The 25754-nt window shown below is 47.0% G+C and overlaps 1 protein-coding gene across 4 annotated transcripts in view; it reads right to left on the bottom strand.

The window, feature by feature from the left end:
- The window catches only part of Fam234b (family with sequence similarity 234 member B), a 40952-nt gene extending 16636 nt beyond the window's left edge, over positions 1–24316 (bottom strand). For 2 of the 4 annotated variants that reach the window (XM_052175131.1, XM_052175132.1), the window contains exons 1-5: positions 24211–24316; positions 9791–10189; positions 7240–7368; positions 2552–2743; positions 424–554 (exon numbers count right to left, since the gene is read on the bottom strand). In XM_052175131.1, the coding sequence (XP_052031091.1) occupies positions 424–554; positions 2552–2743; positions 7240–7368; positions 9791–10189; positions 24211–24247 (888 nt within the window). In that variant the 5' untranslated portion in view covers positions 24248–24316. The remainder of the gene's footprint in view (positions 1–423; positions 555–2551; positions 2744–7239; positions 7369–9790; positions 10190–24210) is intronic. The other 2 variants (XM_052175133.1, XM_052175134.1) reach the window with 1 other exon arrangement.
- Positions 24317–25754: the final 1438 nt, after the last annotated feature.

The raw sequence follows: 25754 nt of genomic DNA, 5'->3' as shown, positions 1-25754 counted from the left end.
AATATAGTAAAGCCAACATTCTGTTTACAGAATAACAAACACGCAGTTTTCTAGGGACTTAATTTGTTAGCTCTCATTTTCATAAGCAGCCTACAGGGACAGAGAGAACTTTCTCATTTAGACATGTGAAGAGACCGGAGCATGGGCAGGGTAAGTTTGCCCCAGGCCACAAAGCTACAGAGTGGCAGAGAAGGAATTTACACACAAGCTATCCGCCTCCAGAGCCCTCCTAAACCACAGTCCTCAGAACCACAGTGTATCATAGGAAATGAATTTGGAATAGTCTTGGTTCACTGAACCTCACCAGGAGAATCTATTTCGGCCTAAGCCATTGCAACAACAAGGTCCTACGCAGCACTCAGAGTAACCATCGCTAGAGACCATACACACAGAGCTTACAGTAACCATCACTAGAGACCGTACCTGCAGCTCTCCAATGGCCAGCACCACCAGATCTCTGACACCATCTTCATCCAGGTCTGGCAGCACCACAACCGGGGCAGCCAAGGTACCGTTGGACAGATAGTTTGGGTTTAGAGTCCAGAGGGCTTTCCCTGGGGAAGGAGACAGAGGGAGGTCATCACTTCCACTGACTGTCTCAGCAAGAGGCAGGGGCAGTGTTCCTGAGCAGGAAGAGAAAGCTCAACAGCTGACCAGGAGACAGTAGCTTCTCCCCGCATTGTCCCATTAGTTTTCATCTGATAATAAAGAAAAATGGGATCTGAAATCCTCATCCTTCTGGCTGCACGTGCATGTAATAACCTCACATCTGGATTTTAGTTTATCTACTTACTGTTTTATTTTACGTGTGTGACTGTTTTGTCTGTGTGTATGTCTGTGCACTGCGTGTGTGCTGATGCCTTGGGAAATCAGAAGAAGCCATCAGGACCACTGTACCTGGAGTCATAGCTGGTTGTAACTGCCCTGTGTTGCTGGGACCTGAAGCCAGGTCCTCTGTAAGAGTAGCCAGTGCTCCACTGAGCTATCTACTCTGTCCCACACATCTGGACTTTGTATATCAAACAGAGATGTCTCTGGCCTCCTGGCAAGTACCAGCTCACTCTACGAGGCCTGAGGGACGTGTCTGTCATAGGGCATTGCAGGAACTAAGGAGCCCACACCAGAGAAAGCGCAGAAGGCTTTCAAGGACAGTCCTGAGCTAGAACGGTAAGTGCACTCTGATTTGTTTTAATATAGGAGCTCATATATCTCAGGCTAGCCTTGACCTTACTATATAGCCAAGGATGATCTTGAACTTCAGATCCTATTTTTACCTCTTAAATGAGTGCTGAGATTACAGGCCTGCACCACTATGCCCAGTTTACGTGGTGGTGGGAATCAAACTGGGGGCTTGGTGCATGCTAAGGAATCTCTCTACAAAGAGAGGTGTGTGTGTGTGTGTGTGTGTGTGTGTGTGTGTGTGTGTGTGTGTGTGTAATTTGTTTCCCCAGTCAGAGGTACCCCACTAGACAAGCATGGTACTCACACATGTAACTCCAGCATTTAGGAGGCTAAGGCAGGAGGATCTCATAAACTCAAGGACTGGGGGTACAGTGTAAAACCAGGTCTCAAAAAGGAGGGAGCAAAAATAAAGTGCCCCATTATGGTACCACTGATGTGGGAAGGATGTTACTGTTCAACTTCTCTTGAGATTATGGCCCATAGAATATTATATTAATTATATTATGTTATATTATATGATGTGAAGATAACTTTCATGCTAGACTCATTTTTATCACTTCCAGCCTGTGGGTCTAAAACAGAAAATAAGCTAAAAAAGGCTGAGCTGGAGAGATGGCTCATGGTTAAGAGCACTGACTGCTCTTCCAGAGGTCCTGAGTTCAATTCTCAGCAACCACATGGTGGCTCACAACCACCTGTCATGGGATCTGATGCCCTCTTCTGGAATGTCTGGAATGTCTGAAGACAGCTACAGTGTACTCATATATATATATACACACACACACATATATATACATATATATACATATATATGTGTGTGTGTTTATACATATATATGTGTGCGTGTATACATATATGTGTGTATACATATATATGTGTGTGTGTATACATATATATGTGTGTGTATATACATATATATGTGTGTGTGTGTATACATATATGTGTGTGTGTGTGTATATATATATAAAAGAAGAAGAAGCTAAAAGGCCATATGAGCACAAGACTGGGAGTTCTTTTCCATAGCGTCTAGCCAGGACCCAGGTTCACATACAAACCAGCACAATTCAAAGACAAGGAGGTGACACTCTCTTGCCTGTTGTACAAAGACTAGTGCAGACACTATTTACAACCCTGGCCTGGGCAGCATCTGTTTGGGTAAGAGTTTATTTAGCCCTGTCTTATCACCAAACGGGTTGCAACAAGAACTACTTTCCCCATCCACCCAAGTCCCTTATCACTTACCCTTATAACTGTCTCCTGAACCGGAATAGCAAGGCAGATCCCCCATCTCTTTTCCCCTGCAGGCTGCTCAGGTCTGACCCTGAGGCCCACAGAAACAGCGCTCTGCACGCTCAGGGACGCTCTTTACCTGATGTGGCATTGAATGCAGTGAGCATCCTGCGAGTCCCCGTCACAAGGCAGGTGGTTTTGGCCACGCTTCCTGGTATCAGATCTAGGCATGTGACGTCTTGAGCCTCCTCTGGGAGGGGACAGGACCACAGCGTGCTGCCGTTCATCCCCGAAAGGCACACAAGATCTGCAGTTGGCTGTGAGCCACCACCTAAAGGCAACAGTTGAGAGAGGTGAGGAAGGCACAGAAGGGAGGAGTCAGGGAGAAGCGAGCCGTTCGGGTGTGAATGGTGGGTGGTGAAGCGGCGGCTCACACTTGTGTGCTCAGCTCCTTCCTGGAGTGTTTGACAAGGTGTGAACACAGAACTTGTCATCTCTCCTACCTCACACCTCCTGTAGGACAAGTATAAGACCAGCCGCTGTGGGCTCCTCTGAACTGCCTCACCGTGTCTCCATCTTGGCGCCTTTCCCGATGCATCTGTTTACCCGTCTGCCACCTTAGAACACTCAACAGTGGCATCCTTAGAGAGAGACAGTAATCTGGTGTCTCAGCACGTCATGAGGTGCCTGCTACAGAGTTGTAGCTGAGCACGAACCAGTTGTTTGCTGAGCAAAAGACACGGCTGAGGCTGGCAACATGGGTGGGGAAAGGTATCTGCTGCCAAGGCTGGAGCCCGAGGTCAGGTCAGTCTCCAGCCCCAGCACTATTCCAGTATTCCCACACAGGAGAAGGAGAGAATCAATTCCTAAAAGTCCTCCTCTGTCTTCCACACGTGCTCTGTTACACACATGTGTACACAAAACACACACACACACACACACACATCTCTCTCTCTCTCTCTCTCTCTCTCTCTCTCTCTCTCTCTCTCTCTCTCTCTCTCTCTCTCTCTCTCTAAATAAATGTAATTTAAAAATCAAAAGAAAAAGACAGGAGCAAAATCCAGAGCAGCAGCAGCAGCATGTAATAGTTATCGAGGGGAAAATCCAAGCCACTCAGGCAGGAAAGGAAGGCACAGGAGCGCCCAGGCTGACCTAGAACCCATGCCGAGCAGGGGGCAAATCCTAAACCCAGTCAGCAGCAGCAGCACAGGCTCCCCAAACAGGAAGGCTGGTTTCCAGAAATGACCTGCACGTTACAGAGAGGTAAGCAGCAAGGAGGCCTCACTGCCTGCAGGAAATGCACACCCAGGTCCGAGGGAAGGGAAGCCACAGCCACTCAGTCCAGGGTGTGACTTAGCAACAGTCACACTTCCTGCCTGCCCTGCTTTCACCGAGGCTGGGGCATCTTGACACGAGTATACTTTCTACTTTGAGACACCTGAAGTTTCTTGGCTTCTGTCTTCCTGTTCCTCAGCGATACTAACTAAACAATACAGCCTCAAAACGGAAACAGGATATGGCTTGCTGTGTTAGACGTCCTGTATTATCTTCTAGACTTTTCCAGACCAATCCTGTGCAGGTGTTCCTGCTGAAGAACCCCAATGAGAGAGACAGCGGTAGTGCTGCATGCTGTTAACCCCGGCACTCGGAAAGCAGAGGCAGGAGGATCTCTGAACTCAGGAGAGGGTGAACAAGACAGGGCCTGCTTGTTTAGTGGATCGTGAGGAACTAGTTCTATCCCTCTGCTCCTCCCAGTGGCACTGTAGGGATATCCATGAGGCATTAGGGCTGGGGACGTGAACTACAGAACTTTTACCAGATGTGGGACTCTAAAAAGTTCCTCAACCTCAGTGTGCCTCAGTTTCCTTATCTGGAAGAGGGGATATTACTAGCCTTATTGGTCAGATTATGTTGAGAAGCAAATCCATTCGTGTGGGCTGTGTGCCTACATTGGAACACAGCACATAGAAAGTTCCTAACGGTGGTTACTGTGGTGGTTTGAGTAAGAAATGTCCCCAACAGTCTTGGGTATTTGAACACTTGGCCCCTGGTTGGTGGTATCAATTTGGGGCATGATGGAATCTTTAACATGTGAAGCCTTGTTAGAAGAAAGACATTGCCAAGGAGGGGAGGTTTTGGGAGTTCACTGCCAAAAATAAACTCTTGTAAATTGTTTGGGGTCATGGTATTTTGTCTTAGGCACACAGAAGCAACGAATATAGTTACATTGATACTTTTACAACCTGTGAGTAAATCCTGTTTGTCTACATAGTATCCAAACCTCAGTCTTGTCACTGTGCATCTTGATGTAGAGTAAAGCAGGCAAAATCCCAAACATCTTCAACATCTCTAACCTCCCTTCAAAGGCAAATGAGTGACAGACCAGGAAAGTGCTATCAGGCTGCGACCACATGAAAGTCTGCTCCAAACCCAGAAGCTTTCTCTGTCTCAAAGTTGCATCCATGTATCAAACAGACTTCAGAAAGGTGTTTCGGTGATGTCCGGCAAATGCACACTACAGAAATCTCTAAAGCATACCTGGACACTCACTCTGGGCCTTAATGATCAAAACATGCTGGTTAGGGTTTCTTCAACCTCCTGGTAGGGTTCGTGCATCAGCTGACATACTGTAGTCATTACCAATTCAGTAGACATGGCAGGCAGTCTAGGATCCTGTGTAGCTATCATGGAAATGAGGCATTTTTGCTTGTTTGTTGTTGTTGTTGTTGTTGACTTTTTTTTGGTTGGGAGTGGAGCTGTTATTGGTTGGTTGGTTGGTTGGTTGGTTGGTTGTCATGTATAAGCTATGGAGGCTTTAATAAAGAGACTATTGACAAAGATGTGTCAGTGTGTTGGACCCACTTGCAGGGTAGAAGCAACATTCACTATAACCAGGGGGCAGAGGAGAACTGGCTGGGGAGATGACTCAGTTGGCAAAGTGGTGGCTACAAAATCAAGAAAGCCTGAGTTCAATCCCCAGAACCCACAGAGAAAGCCTGGAGAGGTGGCACAGTCTTGTCATTGCAGTAGGGGGTGGGGCAGTCATGTAGCTTCTGAGGGCTGCTAGCCAGATCCAGGCCAGTGAGAGATGCTGTCTCAAACCATAATGCGGATGGACGGTGTTGAGGGTTGGCCTGGTGCTGCTATGTATTCAAATGATAAATACTGGCCTCCAAAATCTGGTTGCCCCCCACCATGTCCTACTAGCAGATTCTCACGTACCCCTAGTGATGCTACATAAACATTGCTCCCCAATTTAAAGCCACTGGTTAAATAAAAGTGGCTACAGCCAATTGCTGGGAACTACAGGAGGAAGTGGAGTTTTCAGTTACTGAGCTGGGGTCACAGGTAAGGACAAAGAAGAGAAAGAAAGGAGGAGGAAGAGGAGAAGGAAGAGAAAAAGGAGGAGGAGGAAGAGGAGGAAGAACAAGAGAACAGGAAGTCTCCATTAGATGTGTCAGACCAGGAGCACTTGGCCAAGTAAAATGCCCGTTGAAGACAAGCTGATAGAGCACAAATAACTCAGTGAGACCCAGACAGCAAGTACCTGGGGAGCTCAGCTGGGGAGTTAACAGTCTAGCTTATAGAAAAACAGATTAGGGCTAATGCCCCAGTAATCGTGCTAAGCTGATTAAGTAAATCCATAGGGCGCTGCCTCTATTACTGGGGGCCTGGCAGGGTCATATTAATAACTCATAGAGTCGATTAAAATCCATTTACAGGACAGTTACTGAGTAATGACACCTGAGGCTCTCTCTGCCCCACCAGCCACCACCTCCCAACACACACACACAAAAACACACACAGACACATCTAACTACTAAGGCTGTCACTACAAGGTATGGGCAAGTCACTTCTCAGTACTGGTTTTGTCACTGGCCTGGGTGGCCACGCAAAGTCCCTCCAGCTAGGACTCAGTCTTCTTTCTTTCTTCCTTTCTTCCTTTCTTCCTTTCTTCCTTCATTCCTTCCTTCATTCTTTCTTTTTGTGTATGTGGGGGTGTAGTGGCTATTCCTGGTTGTCAACTTGACTACATCTGGAATGAACTACAGTCTAGAATTGGAAGGCTCACCAATGATCCTATTTGGAGGCTCAGGGGTATAAATTTCTGACCTGGATCTTGGTATGGAGATCTTGAAGCTATGAATTCCAGAAGATTAAGACAAGGAGATCTCCGAGTTCAAGTTTATCTGGGATTAAAGGCACGGGAGGCACATACCTTTAATCTGGGCCACACCCTCTGCTGGAGATATATAAGGACATTGGAAGAAGGAAGATTTACTCACTCTTCCTTGCCTGCTTGCCTCCTGGAACTGAGAAACTGCTAGATCCTTGGACTTCCATCCACAGCTGCTGCTGCCCATTTTTGGGGAGTTGGACTATAGACTGTAAGTCATCGACAAATTCCCTAACTATATAGAGACTGCCCATACATTCTGTGACTCTAGAGAACCCAAACTAATATGGGGGGAGGGGAGGGCTGTCCTTTGAGCCAGGGTCCCTCCAACACTGGCTGTCCTGGAATTCTGTATGTAGATCAGGCTGGCCTAATCCACAGAAACTGGCCTGCCTCCACCTCCAGAGTGATAAGATTGAAGGTGTGAGTGTGCACCACCACACTGGGCCCTGGTTTCTCGGAATGACCTTTTATTTTGAGATGATCTTGATTTACATTGGGACCATTCCGATGAGACGTATCATGCAGGGCAGACCTACACAGCCCTGTCTCCTGCAGACCTCCTTGTGCACTGGCCCTGGGAAGCTGACTAAGGCTTTCTTAAGGCTGATGCTTCTCCTGTGGCAGTCTCCAGAAGAGGAATCTCTTACCTCCTTCGGTCCCATTCCTGGTTGTCACAAAGGTGAGCAGCACGTCCCGAAGGCCATCTCTATTCACATCAGCCAGCTCCAGGGGAGACAGGTCCCCGCCTGGCGTACACATAATGAAACAAAAAGGGCCTGAGCCAGTTACCACAGACTAGTTCTTTTCTGCCAGGTTAGAAAGAAGACAGATGCAAAGGCCGCCAGCCCCCCTCCCAGCCCAGGGGGACTGCCTGTTCCCAGACAAGAGATATGCATCTCCCCTGACTCCTGCCCACAGCCCTGGGCTTTATACATAAAGCATCCAGAGATAGGCTCTGAAGGGAGGGGTCGGTAAGTCACCTTGACTAGAGCTTGCAAGACCTAAGGAACAGTAATGTGTGGAATTCCCTGGGGTTTCTGGCCACTTTAGACAAGATATAGTAAAATAACTGCAACTCAGAAATGCCACAGGGCCAACAATGCTCTAAGGAACCTGCTTCCCTGGCCAGAGGCCCAGGAAGAAGGCAAATTGATTATAGATAATAAGGGCCCCACCCCCACTCCCACAGCAAAGGCCACAGAAGCTGACTTCTGGAACCTTGTCCTGGCACTACCATGGTACCCTCCCCTCCCACCAGAGCCAAGGCCAAAATAGCCACAGGGCTTGGGGGAGCCGGGACTGCTATCCCACCTGCAGAGGGAGGGAAGTCTGAAGCTCTACCCAGCCAGCCCTGCCCTTCCTCCTCAGCGGGCAGCAGAGGCCTGTGCAGAGCAGGGGTAAAGGAGGATCCCCTCCACGGGTGGGAGGCGGCAGAGAATACCTGCCAAATCTGCAGGGAGCTCAGACAAGAGTGAGAGCACAGGCTGGTGCAACCACCTTAGCAGACAGTGGGAAACTTTAGAAAGAACACGCCTGGCTGGAGAGATGGCTCAGCGTTTAGGAGCACTGAATGCTCTTCTGAAGGTCCCAAGTTCAAATCCCAGCAACCACATGGTGGCTCACAACCATCTGTAATGAGATCTGATGCCCTCTTCTGGAATGTCTGAAGGCACCTACAGTGTACTTACATAAAATAATAAATAAATCTTTTAAAAAAAAAAAGGAAAGAAAGAAAGAAAGAAAGAAAGAAAGAAAGAAAGAAAGAAAGAAAGAAAGAAAGAAAGAAAGAAAGAAAGAAAGACCATACCCTCTGATGGGTAATTTTACTTGGCTTCTGCCTTGGAGAAATTTGTACATAACCTTTTGGAAAAGTATAAAAATGTTCTTAGAATCACTTATTTAAGAAAGATTGGAACTCATTTATGTTTATCACCCTAGAAAAAGAAATCCTGTGCTATTCCTAACATGAAAAGTTAGCCGCTACTAAAAATGAATAGAGTCTAGCTATAGGGCATCACTGTAGATTAATCTTAGGATTGTCTCTTAAAAGGATGTGGATTATAGAGTGTCAAGAGTCGTTATAGATGGTATGAATGAAGCTCTGGCTTCAACCTCCAACATGGAGAAAAAACTTCCAAAAAATCACCGGCACCTAATGCACTACGGAGATAGAAGCAAGATCAGGAGTTCGAAGTCAGGCTCAGCTACTCCAGAAGTTCAAGCCCAGCCTGAACTACAGCAGGGTGTCTCAGGAACAAACAAGCACAAAACCTGTATTGACAAACCAGGTGTGGTGACACTCAGGTGTGGTGGCATATGGCAATGATCACTGTACTCAGAAAACTGAGACAGGAGGTTGAAAGGCCAAGGCCAGCCTATGCTTCATAGTGAGATCCTGTCCCCTAAAACAAAAATTATGTTGAACAAAAGATCACAGAAACTATGATTCTGTTTATATAAAATTAAAAAAGAGACAAAATTAATGAACTTATCATGTCTATATCAATGTGACAAAGCTTTAAAGTCAACTAATAATCAGGCCAGATTCAGGATCAGAGTCTTTTGGGGACAGACAGGGATATGGTCAGGGGACTGGAAGGCCACAACAATGTCCTGTTTCCTTGGGTGGGTGGGGGACTCAGCCACAATGCTATAAACTAAAGCTGTCTTCAGGAAACTCAAAGAGCAGGGCCCAGAGACACAGAGATCTAGCCTTCTGTCTCAAGTCTAACCTCGTCTTCCCAAGCAACCCTAGGCACAGGGGGAAGACTGCATGGCACAAATTAATTTTTAAGATTTGGAGGGAAAGCCAGGCAGAGTGGTGCGCAGCCTTGATGCCGGCACTTGGAAGGTCAAGGCAGGAAGCCATCCAGTCTGCGTGGGGCATCCTAAGCTAATCAGGGGCCAGCAATGAGGCACTGTCTCCAAAAAAGATTTCAGCCAGGAATGATGGTGCATGCCCTTAGTGTGACCATTTGGAAAGCAGAGGTAGGGAGATCTCTGTGAGTTCAAACCCTTGGTCCACACAGTGAGTTCTAGGCCAGCCAAGGCTACAGTGAGACCCTATCTCAAAAAAATAAAAACAAACAGACGAAACAACTAAACTAAGTGAGATCAAAAACAAAACGACTTGGAGGGAAACTTGAATGTACTAACATGAAAATTTGCAGATTTCTTTCTTAAAATCCCGCAACTCACCTCCTTGGGAGCCCAGGCGCCGACTCCAGGTGCTGTGCAGGTCTCTGGGAGGGCAAGGGATGAGGAAGGCGCAGAGGAGGACCAGAACCATGGAGATCACCAGTGTGAGCAGAAAGACAGACGTGCGCACATAGGACACCAGGGAAGAGGTGGCCTTCTGCTCCAGACCCCCGAGGGGTTCCGAGGGGAAACCTTCCGGGGTGACTTCGGAAAGATGTGGCTTTGCGGCCCCGGCCACCTCCGCGTCCGAGTCGGGCTCCGGCGCGTCCCCCAGGGCGCTCTTCCCATTTTTGACGCCTCCGTTCTTCTGCTGCAAGTTAAGCACAAGATCGTCTTCGCTCTCATCACTGTCGGCCTGGGTGAGGGGGTCGTACTCGCCGAGGTCTGGGCTCTTCTTCCCTGTGAAGGCAGATGGAGACGGAGGCAAAATCACAACCAGAAACCTAGCTTTACATCATTTAGACTGTAGTGGCTTCTGTGTGATTAGGTGGCGGAGGGGCGGGTGAGAGGGGGGTCCACTGTTCTAGAATTATTGCCTTTTGGTGTTAAGAAAATTGAAAAGCAGAATACACTGTGTTAACCAAAATAAGCCAGGCCTGGACAGATACATGCTGCATGTTCTCCTGTGTGGGAGCTGAGACAGTAGTCATGAGAGCAGAGAGCTAGGCAGAGAGGCTCATGCCTTTAGTCTCAATGCTTGGGAAGCTGAACCAGAGTTGCCATGGGTCTGAGGCTAGCCTGAGCTACAAAGCAAGCTCCTGCCCCATGGGCTACTGATATGGCTTGGTGGGTGAAGGCAGTTTCTGCTAGGCCCGTGACCTGAGTTCAATCCCCAGGGCCGACACAATGGGAGGAAGACACTTCCATGAGCTATCATCGGATCTCACTCCGATGCTCTGATGGTTTGTATGAGCCTTGCCCAGGGAGTGGCACTATTAGGAGGTGTGGCCCTGTTGGAGTAGGTGTGTCACTGTGGGTGTGGGCTATAAGACCCTTACCCTAGCTGCCTGGAAGTCAGTATTCTGCTAGCAGCCTTCAGATGAAGAGGTCGAACTCTCAGCTCCTCCTGCACCACGCCTGCCTGGACACTACCATGCTCCCACCTTGATGATAATGGACTGAACCTCTGAACCTGTAAGCCAGCCCCAGTTAAATGTTGTCCTTTTAAGAGTTGCTTTGGTCATGGTGTCTGTTCACAGCAATAAAACTCTAACTAAGATGCATGCATATACATATAGTTTTTTAAATGTAACAATAAAAAAAAAATCCTGTCCCCAAAACACATAAAAGGAGGCAGAGGCATGTGTCAGTTTAAGGTGAAATGCTGGCCTAGCACACACAAAGCCCTGGGTTTGCCCCAGCACCGCATAAGCCAGGCATGATGGTGAATGCCTCTTATTCTAACACTTGGGAAATAGTGGCAGAATCTGAAATCCAAGGTCACCCTCAGCTTAGTGTGAGGCCAGTTTGCCACCTAAGACACTCAGTTTGTTAGATGATGGTCGAGCTGGAGAGACAGCTTGGTGATTAAGCTCTTCCAGAGGACCTGGGTTTGATTCCCAGCACCACAAGGTGGCTCACAACTAGGAGCGACTCTAGTTTTTGGGCTCTGCACCCCTCTCCTGACCTCCTCGGGCACCAGGCATGCATTTAGTGCCCAGGCCTGAAAATATGCCAAGCACCCATACACATAAAATAAATACTTTCCTTTCAAGAGAAGAACAGAACAGCAGTTATCAGCTGCAGCTGGATAGGAAAATAGCTTCCAACGTTCTGTAACGCAATCCATCACAATGGTTGTCCCTGTCGGTCCCAGAGATTGAACTCAGGTCACCAGTCTTGGTGGCAAGTGCTTTTACCTACAGAAGCATCTTGCCAGACCAAATATCTGCACTTCTTATCAGCTTCTTAATTTGACTGATGTCACTAACAAACATGGCCATGGCTTTGATTTTAAATTTTTTATTCATTTATTCACGTATGCATGCATGTATTGACCTATAAATTTGAGGCAGGGGTTCACTATGCAGCCCAGGCTGTCCTTGAGCCTGTAGTAACCCTCCTAGCTCAGGCCCCGCCCCCCATCCTGGGATTATATGTGTGCACCCTGCAGCCAGCTCGAGGCTCCGGCTCTTGAGTAATCTTTCCTTTCACCTGCTCTGTTCCTGCATTAAGATTTCTCAGAGCCATGAGGTGTGATTGTTCCCGATAAAGTTCTAGAACAATTCTCTTCTGTATGCTGTCTCTCACAGAGTGGCTATGGTTTCCCTGCTGTTTCTATGGAGACAAGTTAGCAAGCTGAATACTGAGTGCCAGCTAAAGAAGTTCGACAAAACCTCACTTCTTAGAACTGCCTGTGATTTGAATGTCCTTGAAGACCAGCTTTCAGTGACGGTGGAGAGACTGTTATTCTGAGCATGTGTCCTGAGATAGGTGGCAGACAGCCTGTGCCCTGCTTCTATGCAGACTCTACATTGACTCTGGATAAATTAGAGAGAGGCTTGGGCACATACCCACACGGACTCCTGGCTCCGGTGCATTAATCTGCACCTTTGTGTCAGGCTATGGCAGAGAAAAGGTTTCCTCTTTGGCAAGCTACGACTAATGAGAATACGGCTAAACCTTTAACTCAGATGACTTAAAAGGCAAAGGCATTCCAGCGAATGCTGAGGAAGAATTCCTGGTACAGCTCTGTCTTGCTGATGCCCCTCAGGACATTACTTCTGTGTGCGTATTACACCAAACAAAACAGGAAAACAGACATGGAGACCAGATGTCAGGGAGACCTGGAGTGTGGAGCTTAGCATTTGTATAATAAATTGTTCACTGAACAGCATTCCACAGGATGATTATGCAGCATTTGGCACTTTCCAAAAACACAGGCTACACTAGGTAATATGGTAATCAATTAACTAGGAGTTTCTCTTTATTTTCATTTTCAAAGCTATTCATTTTATACAGTGAACATCAAATTTGATCTTTTGTTTACTTGTAAGCTGGGTCTATCTGACACTGTGCCTGACTTTCTAAATGCTAAGGTGACAGTCGTGTGCCATCATTCTTGGTTTGGACTTGATCCCCCATCCACCCCACCCCAGTGTGTGTGTGTGTGTGTGTGTGTGTGTGTGTTCATGTGTGCCTGTGGTCTCTCACTAAAACTGAGCTGAGCATTGTGGGCTAGAATAGCTGCCTAGCAAACTCCCAGGATCTTCCTATCTCAGACTCGAAGCACACTGGAGGCAAAGGCAAAAAGGTTAAGGACCAACCCAAAATTGAGGCTAGCCTAGTTTATATATTGATATATTGAGTTCTAAGACAATCCAGACAACTTAGTAAGCTCATAATCATCTGTAACTCCAGATCCCTGAAGGTCTTAGGTCTTATATACTCCCACATACATACATACATACACATACATACACATACATATATACACACACACATACATACACACACACATACATACATACATACATACATACATACATACATACATACATACATACTGTTTTAGTCAGGGTTTCTATTTGTGCACAAACATGATGACCAAGAAGCAAGTTGGGGAGGAAAGGGTTTATTCAGCTTCCACATTGCTACTGATCACCAAAGGAAGTCAGGACTGGAAGTCAGCCTGCTTTCTTATAGAACCCAAGACCACCAGCCCAGGGATGGCACCACGCACACTGGGCTCTCCCCTTTTGAGCACTAATTGAGAAAATGCCTTACCGCTGGATCTCATGGAGGTCTTTCTCAAGGGAGGCTTCTTTCTCTGTGATTAACTCTGGCTTGTGTCAAGTTGACACACAAAACCAGCCAATGCACATACATACACATGCACATAAAAAAAAAGTTTTTAAGAGAAAAAAACTGGAGAGATGGTACATCAGTTAAGAGCACTGGCTGCCTTTCCAGGAGCCAGGGTTCGACTCCCAGCAAGTGTATGGTGATCACAACTGTCGATAATTCCAGTTCCAGAGGATACAATGCCTCCAAGAGAACTGGGCACACATGTGGTTCATAGACATACATGTAGACAAAACACCCATACACATTAGATACATAATATTTTTTTTCCAACACAAGGTTTCTCTGTGTAGCCCTGGCTGTTCTGAAACTTGTAGAGCACACTGGCCTCAAACTCAGACATCCACCTGCCGCCACCTCCCAATGGCTAGAATTAAAGGTGTGTGCAGCCACTGTCCAGCCTAATGAATAAATAATTTTTTTAAAAATACTCCTGACACCCAAGAAAACATATTGAATCTTCTGTTTCAAACTGTGTCTCCTTTCAAACATCCAGCAAGCAGACCCTTGGCACTCAGCTGAATGTGACCAATGTCGGGAAACCCACTGGTCTCCACCATCCGCTTGGGGGGCTAAGACAGGAGCATCAGCAGTCAGGGACAGCTTCTGCTACATGCGCGTTCACAGAAGCTTGGCTGCATGAGGTAACCAAGAGAAAAGAATTCCGCCCTGCACTAGGTAAAGGCCAGTGTGGCTCACTTACCAGCTACGTGTGCCCTTCCTTCTCTTAACTCTGTACAGCCCCAGTGTCTCCATTATAATCTATAATAAGTACCATCCATATCTCCTGACTGTTACAAGGATTAGGTAAGGGGCATGCAAATGCCTTCAGGGCCTGGATTGCAGTCATAATGAATTTGGGCCTCTACGATTATTGCCTAAACATGTCGACAGCCTTTGCCCGGTGTCTTAACTCATCAAATCCTCATGATGACCCTATGTGAGGGTTCTGATACCTACTTTAGCAACAAAAGAATTGAAACACTGAGGTAATTTGCCTAATACCTCAGGACCTAGGGAGAAGCAAGGCCCAGGACTCACACCCAGGCATCAGAGAGTAGGGCCCACTTGTTCTAAGTGATAAGACCCTTCCTGGTCTCATGGATGTGTAAACCAACCAAAAATTTCATCCCTGAAAAAAATAAAGTCTAGGGTCACAGAGACACCCATGAGCCCTGTCTCACAGAACGTGACAAAAAGCAGGATCACAAAAACAAGAAAAACTGCCGGCAATGAACGCTTCAAGAGCCTTCTTTTCTCCGGGTTAGACTCCTCCATCTTCTCCAGCCCAGGATTTGAAGGAAGGGCTTTGGGTGACCCTTCTCTGCACACAGTGTGGAATGCCTGTACTTTTAAATGTAGGTTTTCTGGAAGTGAATGGAATGCAAGGGCGCGGTCTGGCCACAGACAGGACGAATCAAGCCATCTCACTCCAGATAATTCACTGGTTCAGTACATGGTGCCAGCTTTCTTGGCAGACTCGCACACCCATCCTCCTGAAGGTTCCATGGATTCTGAGCCGCCCTCAGGACGCGCTCTCTGTCGCCTTACCCCTGCGTTTAACAGCAGCAGCTACTTTGATGCTTCAGTCTTGGCACTGTCGGCCTCCCAAGGTTCCCAAAGAAACAACAGCCAAACTGAAACCACTGACGAGACCCAGTGCAACTGGAAGGCCATTCACTTTTACCATGCTATGCTAGGAAGGAAGAGACCCTGGCGCCCTGAGCTACAGAAATGCGGAGGATTTAATGAATTTATAAAAAAATAATTAGTGGATGTTCTTTTGTAGGAATACACACTTCTAATTAATCATGTCCTGGGAGGGGCTTCTGTCATTGAGCCTTCCTTAAAACCAGAAGACAGGAGGGAGACAGCAAAAGGATAAGAGGGAAGGAAATGAGGGAGAACACAGTACATTCCCAACACAGAATGTATGAACAATTGCTGCCGAATTCGAGAAAGTCTATCTCCTACAATAACAGGAGATACAGGCATCAGTGCTTGAACAAGGAACGGAGTCCACAGAACTGATGATGATGAGGAGGAGGAGGAAGAGGAGGATACTGTGGTAAGAATTTAAAATGTCTCAACTGTCTACCATCCTCAACACTGACCCAACCATCCAGGTGTCTTAATTCATCAAATCTTCAGGATGACCCTATGTGAGGGGTCTATTACCTACTTTAGCAACAGAAGAATTGAAACACTGAGGTAATTTGCCTAATACCTCAGGACCTAGGGAGAAGCAAGGCCCAGGACTCACACCCAGGCATCAGAGAGTAGGGCCCACTTGTTCTAAGTGATAAGACCCTTCCTGGTCTCATGGATGTGTAAACCAACCAATAATTTCATCCCTGAAAAAAATAAAGTCTAGGGTCACAGAGACACCCATGAGCCCTGTCTCACAGAACATGGCAAAAAGCAGGATCACAAAACCAAGAAAAGGTGTGGGCAATGATCTCTACAAGATGCAAGCTGCCCAGTGGTTAGAAAGTAACTGCAGGTATCAACCCTGAAGAGGCTGATTGCTTCGGCAGACAGAGACCAGCTGGGAGACAGAGACCAGAGACAATAACTCAGAGAATTCCATACAAAATATCGCTAAGCTGTGTGGGAAGCCATCCTGAGCTATTCGGACTAATGCTTACTCATGGCCCTAAGGTGGTGGCTGCTAAAATATAAGAACAATTAACTAGAGCCTTCTTGAGCTATCAGTGTGAGAAGATTCCGAGAATACCACAAGATGTTCCTGCCCTAACCACGGAATGTACCTGCCTGCGTTAACTCTGGGTGTCCTCTCCAGATGACCAGATGACCTCCCTCGTTTGCTTCCTGCTTCGACCCCTAGGGGTGTCTCTGCCCTTCCCTCCTTTGTCTGGTGTGAAGGTCAATTCCTTCTCTGGAAGCCTTAAAACCCGTTTGTCTCCCTGACATTAAATGAAGCCATGACACAACCCAGACTGACTCTGACTTTGTTAGCGTGCTTGGCTTCCTTTCTCTCTTCCCCCCATTTTTGACCCTCAGGTAGTACCCCTTTGGGACCCGGGAATAACTGGACCTGCTGGACGGGTCAAAGCTGTGCAAAATAACCCTAATCTTAGTTGGAAAACTTAAGGCTGTCCCAAGATTAAACTGGTAGCAACTAAAGCATAATCTGGGAAGCTCGGAGAACGCTCTCGGGGCAAGCACAAGGCCCCACACAAAGCCAGGCTCAGCCATCAAAGCCAGGCACAGACATACACACTTCACACTTAAAGCAGATGCAGGGGGATCAGAGCCCTCATCTGGAAATGAGTCGCAGGCCAGCCTGGGCTACATAAGATCCTGTTTCAAAAACAAAACAGGTTGTGGGAAGCAGAGTCAAGGGGACTGCCACAAGTTCCAGGCCAGACTGGGCTACATAAAAGGCCAGCCCAAGCTCTGCAGGGAAAGCATGTCTTAAAGGATGTCAGGGCATGGTGGCACACACCTTTAATCTCACTATTGGGGTGGGGGTGGGGGGGACTGGAAGAACGGTGGATCTCTCTAAAGGCCAGCCAGGTCTACATAGCAAAACCCAGTCTTAAAAACAAAACAAGGCCGGGTGATGGTGTTGCACGCCTGTAATCCCAGCACTCTGGGAGGCAGAGGCAGGAGGATTTCTGAGTTTGAGGCCAGCCTGATCTGCAGAGTGAGTTCCAGGACAGCCAGGGCTATACAGAGAAACCCTGTCTTGAAAAAAACCAAATTAAAAAAAAAAAAACCAAAACAAAACAAAACAAAAACAGAGTAAATGAAACAAAAAGAGCCCGGATCTACTTCCACAACTCAAGCAACAAAGGTTAAGAGTGAGGTTCATAGGTGAGATATTTAAAACCAGCACAAAATTGATATCTTAGGACAACTCTGAGCCCTGCACTCTCCTAGCTGGGACAGAGACAGCAGAGGAAGTGCACTGCTGGGAAAGGGAACTGAGTTCTGAATCCTCATGAGATCCAAGCTTCCAGCCACCCCAGCTGGAAGCAAACTCTGCTCCCCACTCAGCCAGCAACCCAAAGAAACACAGCTACCCCATCATCAAAACAGGGGTCATCTGGAGAAAGGGCCCAACATTAGCATTCACTCTGTAAGACAACAGTGCTGCAAATGCTCAAGAGAGGCTGCAACACAAAACTGCAAGCAAATTCAGAAGAGTTTGGGGGGGGGAGCAAGTAGGGATATCGCTTAGCATTTACCCAGCATGCCTAAGGGCCCGGGTTCCGCCCTCAGCACAGCTTCCGGGAAGAGGATATGCCAATCCCACAGTAAGGTGAAAGAAATATTGAGCACTTCATTTCCCAGTGGATTCCAAAAAATTGAGTACCATCTTTTCTGAAATAAGGATTCGTAAAAAGATGTGCTACTACTTCTAAGAAGCAACCACAATTCGGGAGATGAAAAGTTAACTATCAGGAGTCAGGAGAACAATGGGGAAAAAAACAGAAACAAAGTAAATTTAGAAAAGACCTTCTTATAAATGCTCCACTATGTTCATAGCAGCCCTGTTTATAATAGCCAGAAGCTGGAAAGAACCCAGATATCCCTCAGTGGAGGAATGGATACAGAAAACGTGATGTATATACACTATGGAATACTACTTAGCTATTAAAAACAATGAATTAATAAAATTCTTAGGCAAATGAATGGAACTGGAGAATATCATCCTAAGTGAGGTAACCCAATCACAAAAGAACACACATGGTATGCACTCACTGATAAGTGGATATTAGCCCAGAAGCTCTGAATACCCAAGACACAATTCACATATCAAATGATGCCCAAGAAGAAGGAAAGAGAGGACCCTGGTCCTGGAAAGGCTTGATGCAGCATTGTAGGGGAATAGCAGGACAGAGAAGTGGGAGGGGTTGATTGGGGAATGGGCAGAGGGAAGAGGGCTTATGGGACTTATGGGGAGGGGGAAACCAGGAAAGGAGGAATCATTTGAAATGTAAATAAAGAATATATCTAATAAAAAAAGAAAGAAAAGAAAAAGAAAATCCATCCAGGCAAAATGAAAAACAAAAGAAATGTAAATAAACAAAATAATCAATCAAAAAAAAAAAAAAAAAGAAAGAAAGAAAAGACCTTCTTATTGGTCTGGCTCCTGCAGTCTCCATACACAGGAGGCTGAGGCAGGAGAATCATAAATTTAAAGGCTACATGGTTAGGACTCTGTGTCAAAAAAAAAAAAGTCAACAACAACAACAAAAATTATAGAATCAGCAAAAAAGAATAAATATGTCTGAAAGCAGACATAGACAATGACTACTGTAAACCATATCTAAATTAAATAGCTAACAAAGCTGGCTGTTCCTCCTGGGCACTTTGAATATCTCCCCTCAGAAAACTGTGCAACAGCTTTAAGAAAGAAATGCCTCCCATTTTCTGGAGGAGGAAACTGAGGCTGAAGCATTTGGAAAATTGGCCCACATAGTTAAAGGGCAAGTAAGCTCAGAGCAAGGCAGCCGGGCCTCCCTCCTCCTCCCTCCCAAGGTCAAGGCTTTGGAAACAGAGTAAGAGCCAAGCCTCAAGCCTGTATCCCAGAACCTAGCAGGCTCGGGCAGGCAGAGGGGAGGGGGGAGGGGGCCACCTGGAATTCCAGGGCAGTTAGGCTCTTTAGAGAGTCTCAGACCAACTCAGGCTTTAAAGAGACCCTGTCTCAACCAGGGCTGGAAAAAATGGCTCAACGGTTAAGCACACACATGCCTCTCCCGGGAACATGAGTTCAGCTGCCATATCTGTTTCAGGCAGTGTGACAACTGCCTGTAACTCCAGGGCCTGCCGGCCTCTCCTGGCCTCCATAGACGTGGCACTCACATATGTAAACCCACACATGCACATGCACATGACTCTAAAAACCTCAAACCAAACAAAAGCCAAGAAACTGAGCAATGCAGAGATATGTATAACTGAAGAGGGAAGGAAATAGATCCAGTACTTAAAGGAGATCAAAAGACGAAGGAGAGAGCCTGTGATACAGGCGAACCTAACTGCAGAATAAATGGAGCACGGGGACCAAAGAGCACCGGGTACGGAATAACATCACTGAGCATTCTCATAAAACCACAAGACTTCAAGAAGGGCAAAGACAGCATGCCCTGTGGGCTGAGGGGGAGTCAAGTTCTAACAATGACAGAAGGCAAACTGGCAGTGAAGAACCTAATTCAGTAGGTTCAAGAGTTTGAGGACAGCCTGGGAAAGAGGCAGCGAGACAGCTCAGTGGGTGCCAATCCTGACAAACTGAGTTCAGTCCCCAGGACCACATGATATAAACTGACTTCTTTCTTGCAAGTTATCCTCTGCCTTCCATGTGTATGGCACACACGCATGCCCCCTGCAGCCATCACACATGTGCATGCACTTACACACACACACACACACACACACAAGTATATTTTAAAACCTTTTACTGGGCTAATTTCGCCTAGTTGTGGTAGCACATGCCAATGGCCACACACTTAGGAGATGGAGGCATTTATAGTCCATCTCTGTTGTGTGGTGAGTTCCAAACCAGCCTGGGCAACATGGATCGTGGGAAGAGAGTAATAGAACTACAAAGTCCTGGGGGAAGAACTTATGGTATGAAGCTCGGGGCCTCTGAAATACCAAGTAAGCACCCCAGAGCATAGAGCCACCATTGGCTGCTGTCTTTAAAGATCCCAGAAGATTGGAGTTAGATCCAGACCAACCTTCGGAGCATGACAAATATTTGCATTTATACTAACACGGAGAATATGAAAACAAATGGTGGCTTAGTTACTATAGACTACAATTTTTGATTAGGCAAAGGTTTTTTTCTACCACAGAAAGACAACAGAAACGGACAGAACAAGAAGTCCCTGACTACCCTTAGGTCATACCCAGGTCAGACATCAACCTGTGCTTCACAGTCTAGGACCCAGACTCAGTCTGAGTCTGCTGCTTCCAGTGAGCACAGGTGTGTGTGTGTGTGTGTGTGTGTGTGTGTGTGTATGTGGGTGGGTGGGGGTGGTGTGTATGTGTGCACATGTGATGTGTAATATATATATGTGTGTGTATATATATACACATAAGTATATACATATATATATACACATAAAGTATATGTATATAGTGCAGTATGAATGTGTTTATGTGATTGTGGTATACATATATATGGATGGTATATGTCTATGTAGGATATGTATATATATAGACATGCATACTGTATATGTATGTGCAGTGCATATGTATGTGTATTGTGGTATGTGTATAGATGGTGTATATGCATGTATAGTTTGTGTGTGTGTCTCTGTGCGTGTGGTATGATATGAGAAGGGTACATGTGTAGTATATGTATAACATATATAGGCTGAAGTGTGTATACATACCAGAAGAGGATGCCAGGAATCCTCTTGGAGGATCTCACACTGAACCTAAACCAGGTTGGAAGATAGCAAACACCAGCAGTCTTCCTGCTTCTGCCCACTGCAGCACTGGGGTTACTAGGTATATGCGGCCGTGGCCAGCTTTTTACGTGGATGCCAGGAAGTCAAGTTCAGTTCCTCAGGCTTGTCCAGCAACCACTCTTACCCACTGAGCCATCTTCCCAGGCCCCAGTTTTCAGTCAATGAAATGCCTGCAAAGAGGCACTGGAGAGATGACTCAGGAGCTAAGAGCATGCGCTGCTCTTGCAGAGGGCCTGCGTTGAATCCCTCGCACCACACCACACGATGTGAAGCGGCTCGCGAGCTCCAGTGGGGATGCTATGCCTTCAGCTACCAGGGGCTCCTGCAAACACATGAACATGCCACACAGACACACAAACAGACACACACACACACACACACACTTACTCACAGAGACATTTACGTAATTGACTTTTTATGTCTGCAAAGAATATAAGAGAAGACAGTGGTTTCATAACACATAGATATAAATCTTTTTGGAGCCTGCTTCTCCTCCTAGGAGGCTGAGATTGTGACTCAATAGTGTCCCTGCATGGTGCGGAGGAAGGATGCATATGAAGGGGAGCAGCTGTGCTGTGCCCAAAGGTCCTTAGGGAGATACACTGAAATGCATGCTACCCTGCGACATCCGGCACCACGGTATAACTGTAACCTGCACGTGCGATGGGATGTGTACCTATACAAAAGTAAATAACCCCCAATGTAGGTTAGTTTATCTAGGGGCACAGACTCTCTGAGTCACATATCATAAAACAAACCACAACAATAACACTGCGCTTTAACAGTCCCTTCGCTGTTTGACCTTCAAACTTTAAAACTGAAAAAACATATACCTAAGAGATAAGCTGTCCTAACAAGCTTTACAAATGCCACATTGTCCCTCTGTCACTTATTAACCTCATGCCAGGCCTGGGAGCCAAACTCCTTTCCAACCCGAGCCCAGTGAACAGGTTTTAGATTATGAAATGCATCCCCAGAGAGCTTTGTCCCTGGATCTGCTAGATGAGGCCTGCGGTCATGTGCCACCCCCCATAAGCTACAGAGGACCAAAACCATCTCCGATGTGTCAGGAGCTAATTAAATCCCTAAGGACAACTATCTCTTGTACGACTCCCAATAACCCTATGAGGTAAATATGCAAAGCAGTGTGTGGCGTGTAGAGAATGTTCTAGAACAACACTGCTATTGCAGATGAGGAAACTAACGCAGCCAAGCAAGTGAAGAATGCATTTAGTCTGGAGCATGGCTGGGGTGAAGCTCAAGCACTCAGCCGCTGGTGGTTTGCATGCCTAGCAATCCAAGGCTCCGGGATGGAATCCTGCGCACAGAAGTCAATCAAAACTGATCCGGTCAAGTTCAGAGGCCCTCTCCTGTTCATAGCCACCACTCCCTTTGCTTCCCTCACACAGGAAAGCAGTAAGAGAGTTAACTACAGAAACACAACCTGGACTGCAGTCTCACAGTCCCGATTACAAGGTATCCAAGAACAGCTTTGAGAAAGCAACTTCTACCTAATGCAAAAGCCACAAATTATATTTTGGGGACTGAAGGAAAGGAGCCAAGGAGAGACCAGGAGAAAAAAACAAGCCAAAAGATAGAAAAAAATCCACAGCACTTACAGTAAATATAGATATTGTATATAGGCCTTAGTATTGATCATAGCTCACCCCTTAGGGCCAAACTGCCTTCCAAACACAAGAATCCATCACCCCGACTGTCAGCTGATGAAATAACTATAACCCAACACACTGAGGAGTATTCTGTGTCCAGCACATTCTCAGAAGGAAGGCACAAAAGAGCTCAGGCAAGATAGTCTGGTTATTTTTTAAATGATTATTTCAAAGATTATATAAAAGGATTCCTTTTTTCTCTCTCTCTCTCATATTCGTCCCTTATTGCCTCTTGTCCCACCTCCCCTTGACTACTGCTACCTTTTATTTTCCATGCTGGGGCTGGAACTCTTGGCTCTGTGAGTGCTAAGTAAGCAGGTACCCTGAAGTACATCCCCTTTGTTTTATTCTCAGAGAGTAGTAATCATCTATGCTGAAATAAAACAAGGGCTCTTAAAAAAACAAAAATAAACAAAACAAAAAAAAACCCCCCAAAAAAGGCTAAAAATGTCTGGCATTTAATTATGCCTTTGAGAAGATAGCATTGAACCCGCCGGGGTGTTTTCTTCAAAGTAAATGAGTCCTGCAGGGAAAACCTGTCTCCCTCTTAATTTCAATATTATGTACACACTCCAAGACAGATCTTATCAATGTTCTTTCCAGTGCTCCAAGCAGCCAGTGAAGGGGAGAAAGATCTAACGACATGGAGCCTCATGTCATCTAAGATACAAGGCCGGTTTCAAGGTAGCAGACTAGAAACTCTTTGAGAATAAGCTCCCTGCAGCCCTCCTGGGGCCTCAGGCTGGTTATCAGAGATACCCCTCCTGACGTGGCAGAGAAAATAACTGCTTCCCCTCTTATGTGATCAGCCAATAAACCCTTATAACTTAGTGTTTGATTTTTTTTTTTAAGTGCAGCCACAATGTTTTCGAAAGCCCTAAATGTTTAAATTTTGCTAACGACAGAATAAATACGCTTTGGTTAAAACAGTGCAATTCAAACAGCACAGTGCCCTGCTGTGTGACCCCGTGTGATTCAATTAGCCATTTTCCTAATCTTTCCTCTTTCCTCTTCCACACAGGAGGAAGGAGAACACCTGCCTGGGCTAGCTCACAGCCGCAAGGCTGCTGTCAGTAAGTGGATGCTGTTCCGCCCAGGCCACTCACTTACAGTCCTGCAGCCCCCGGCTCCCCCTCTGGTCCAGCCCCAGATAGCAGCAGCTAGTCCCGGCGCTCGGGGAAGGATGCTCCAATGGCCGGCCTTCCCTTGGAGACCGCGGCGACACGCTCTCTGACCTGATAGTCACCGTCGCGCCCCTACACTTTCGATCCGGCCCCGCGCGCCTTCAGCAGTGTCTGCCCTGGGAGTCCCCGAGAGTCCCCAAGTGTCCCCGAGCGTCCCCGTTCCCCGACTCACACCCGGGAGCCCCCTTCCTGTCCCCCGGGCGCTGCAGCCCTCCCAGTTAACAGTCAGGCCCCGCCGCGCCACGCCACGCCTCGCCTCGCCTCTCTCCCCCAGGCCAGGTCTCCACGGCGTGGTCGCGGGGCTACAGACTCCTTACCGGGGAGCTTGAGAGCCCTGGACAGCACTGTCGCCATGGCGGAGGCCCCCTTGCGCTTGCGCGCGCCGCGTCCTGCCGGGAAGTGTAGTTCGCTGGGGACCGCGCGTGGAGCTGCAGGCGGGGAAGGTGTGACCTGCCGCGAGCCGGGCTAGGAGGAGGCGCCCACTGTCGTCGCAGGTCACTGGCCCGGCGCAGCGCCAGGTTGAGTCTCTTGTGCCTCAGCAGCCGGTAAGGAGGTAAGGAAAGTCATCTCTCCCCCCACCCGTGTGCATAGAGCCTGGAATGCTATTGTAGCTACTTTGGAAGGCTCCGGCTGCGAAGTTCGCGTGGGTTTGGAATTGACAAACTGGATTGAAACCTGCCTGCGCTATTTACTACCTGGGCCATCTTGGAAGTCACTGAGACTCGGCTTTGTTTGTTTGTCCGTCCTGACTGTCAGTCTGTCCATCTGTTTTGGAGCCAAGAGTCTCAATGGAAACTGGCTTTGTAGGTGAGGGTGACCTTGAACTCCTGATCCTTCTGCTTCCACTTCCAGGCACCAGATTTGTTCGTTTAACTCACTTATCTATGGCTTGGTGTGGTTGAGTTTGCCTTTCTGAAGCAGACAGATCTCTGAGTTTGAGGCCAACCTGGTCTACATAGAGTTCCAAGCCAGCCAGGGCTGCATACTGAGAACCTGTTTACATACATACATACATACATACATACATACATACATACATGCATAGATGTATTCATTAGTTTGTTTACTCATTTATTGGTTTATTTATACATTGAGATCATGTAGTACAGACTGGCATTGAATTGGCTATGTAGTTGAAACTGGAAGTTCCTAATCCCCCGGCCTTCACTGTGTAAGTGCTGGAATTACAGACATGCAACACCACACCTGGCTGGCTCTCTCGAAATGAAAATGATGCTATCTCCTTGTTGCTTAGAGAATTAAGTGACACCACCCTTTTAAAGTGCACAGCTCCTGTGACTCTTTTCCCCATCCTTATTGCAGACTGATGTATGCTGGGGCACTGACATGGGTTTCCTGATCTCAGTTCTTTCCAGGTATCTATTTACACTCTATCAGCTGCTCCTGGCTTTCGAGGTCCAGCAAACAGGGGCTGACTGGTTTCTCACTCACAGGCACCAAGAGATCGGCATTTTGGTGCAGAAATACTGGAAGCATCAGCCTGACCCTGGAGCTTCCTGGTTATCGAGTCGTGTGCCTAATGCTGACACACCACTCCTGTTCCAGGGGAGTTGTTCTGAGAGTCAAATGCCCACGTGCAAAGCATGTAGCTCCAGCAACTGTCTCATCAGTAACCTAGTGTCCTCTGGTTGATGTCTTATTGTTGTTGAGACAGAGTCACACTATATAGACCAGGCTGGCCTGGAACTCCCAGAGGTCTGCTTGCCTCTGCCTTCCCAGTTTTGAGATTATAGACATGTACCATGGAACCTGGCTAATTAATGTTCTGATTTTTAATTCACTAAGTAATAAAATTGTAAACTTGGGGGCTAGAGAGATGGCTCAGTGGTTAAGAGCACTG

The sequence above is a fragment of the Apodemus sylvaticus genome, chromosome 2, assembly GCF_947179515.1.
Source record: "Apodemus sylvaticus chromosome 2, mApoSyl1.1, whole genome shotgun sequence".
In the NCBI taxonomy this organism is placed as follows: Eukaryota; Metazoa; Chordata; class Mammalia; order Rodentia; family Muridae; genus Apodemus; species Apodemus sylvaticus.
The sequence above is the reverse complement of the archived record's forward strand: the minus strand, read 5'-3'. Positions and strand labels throughout refer to the sequence as shown.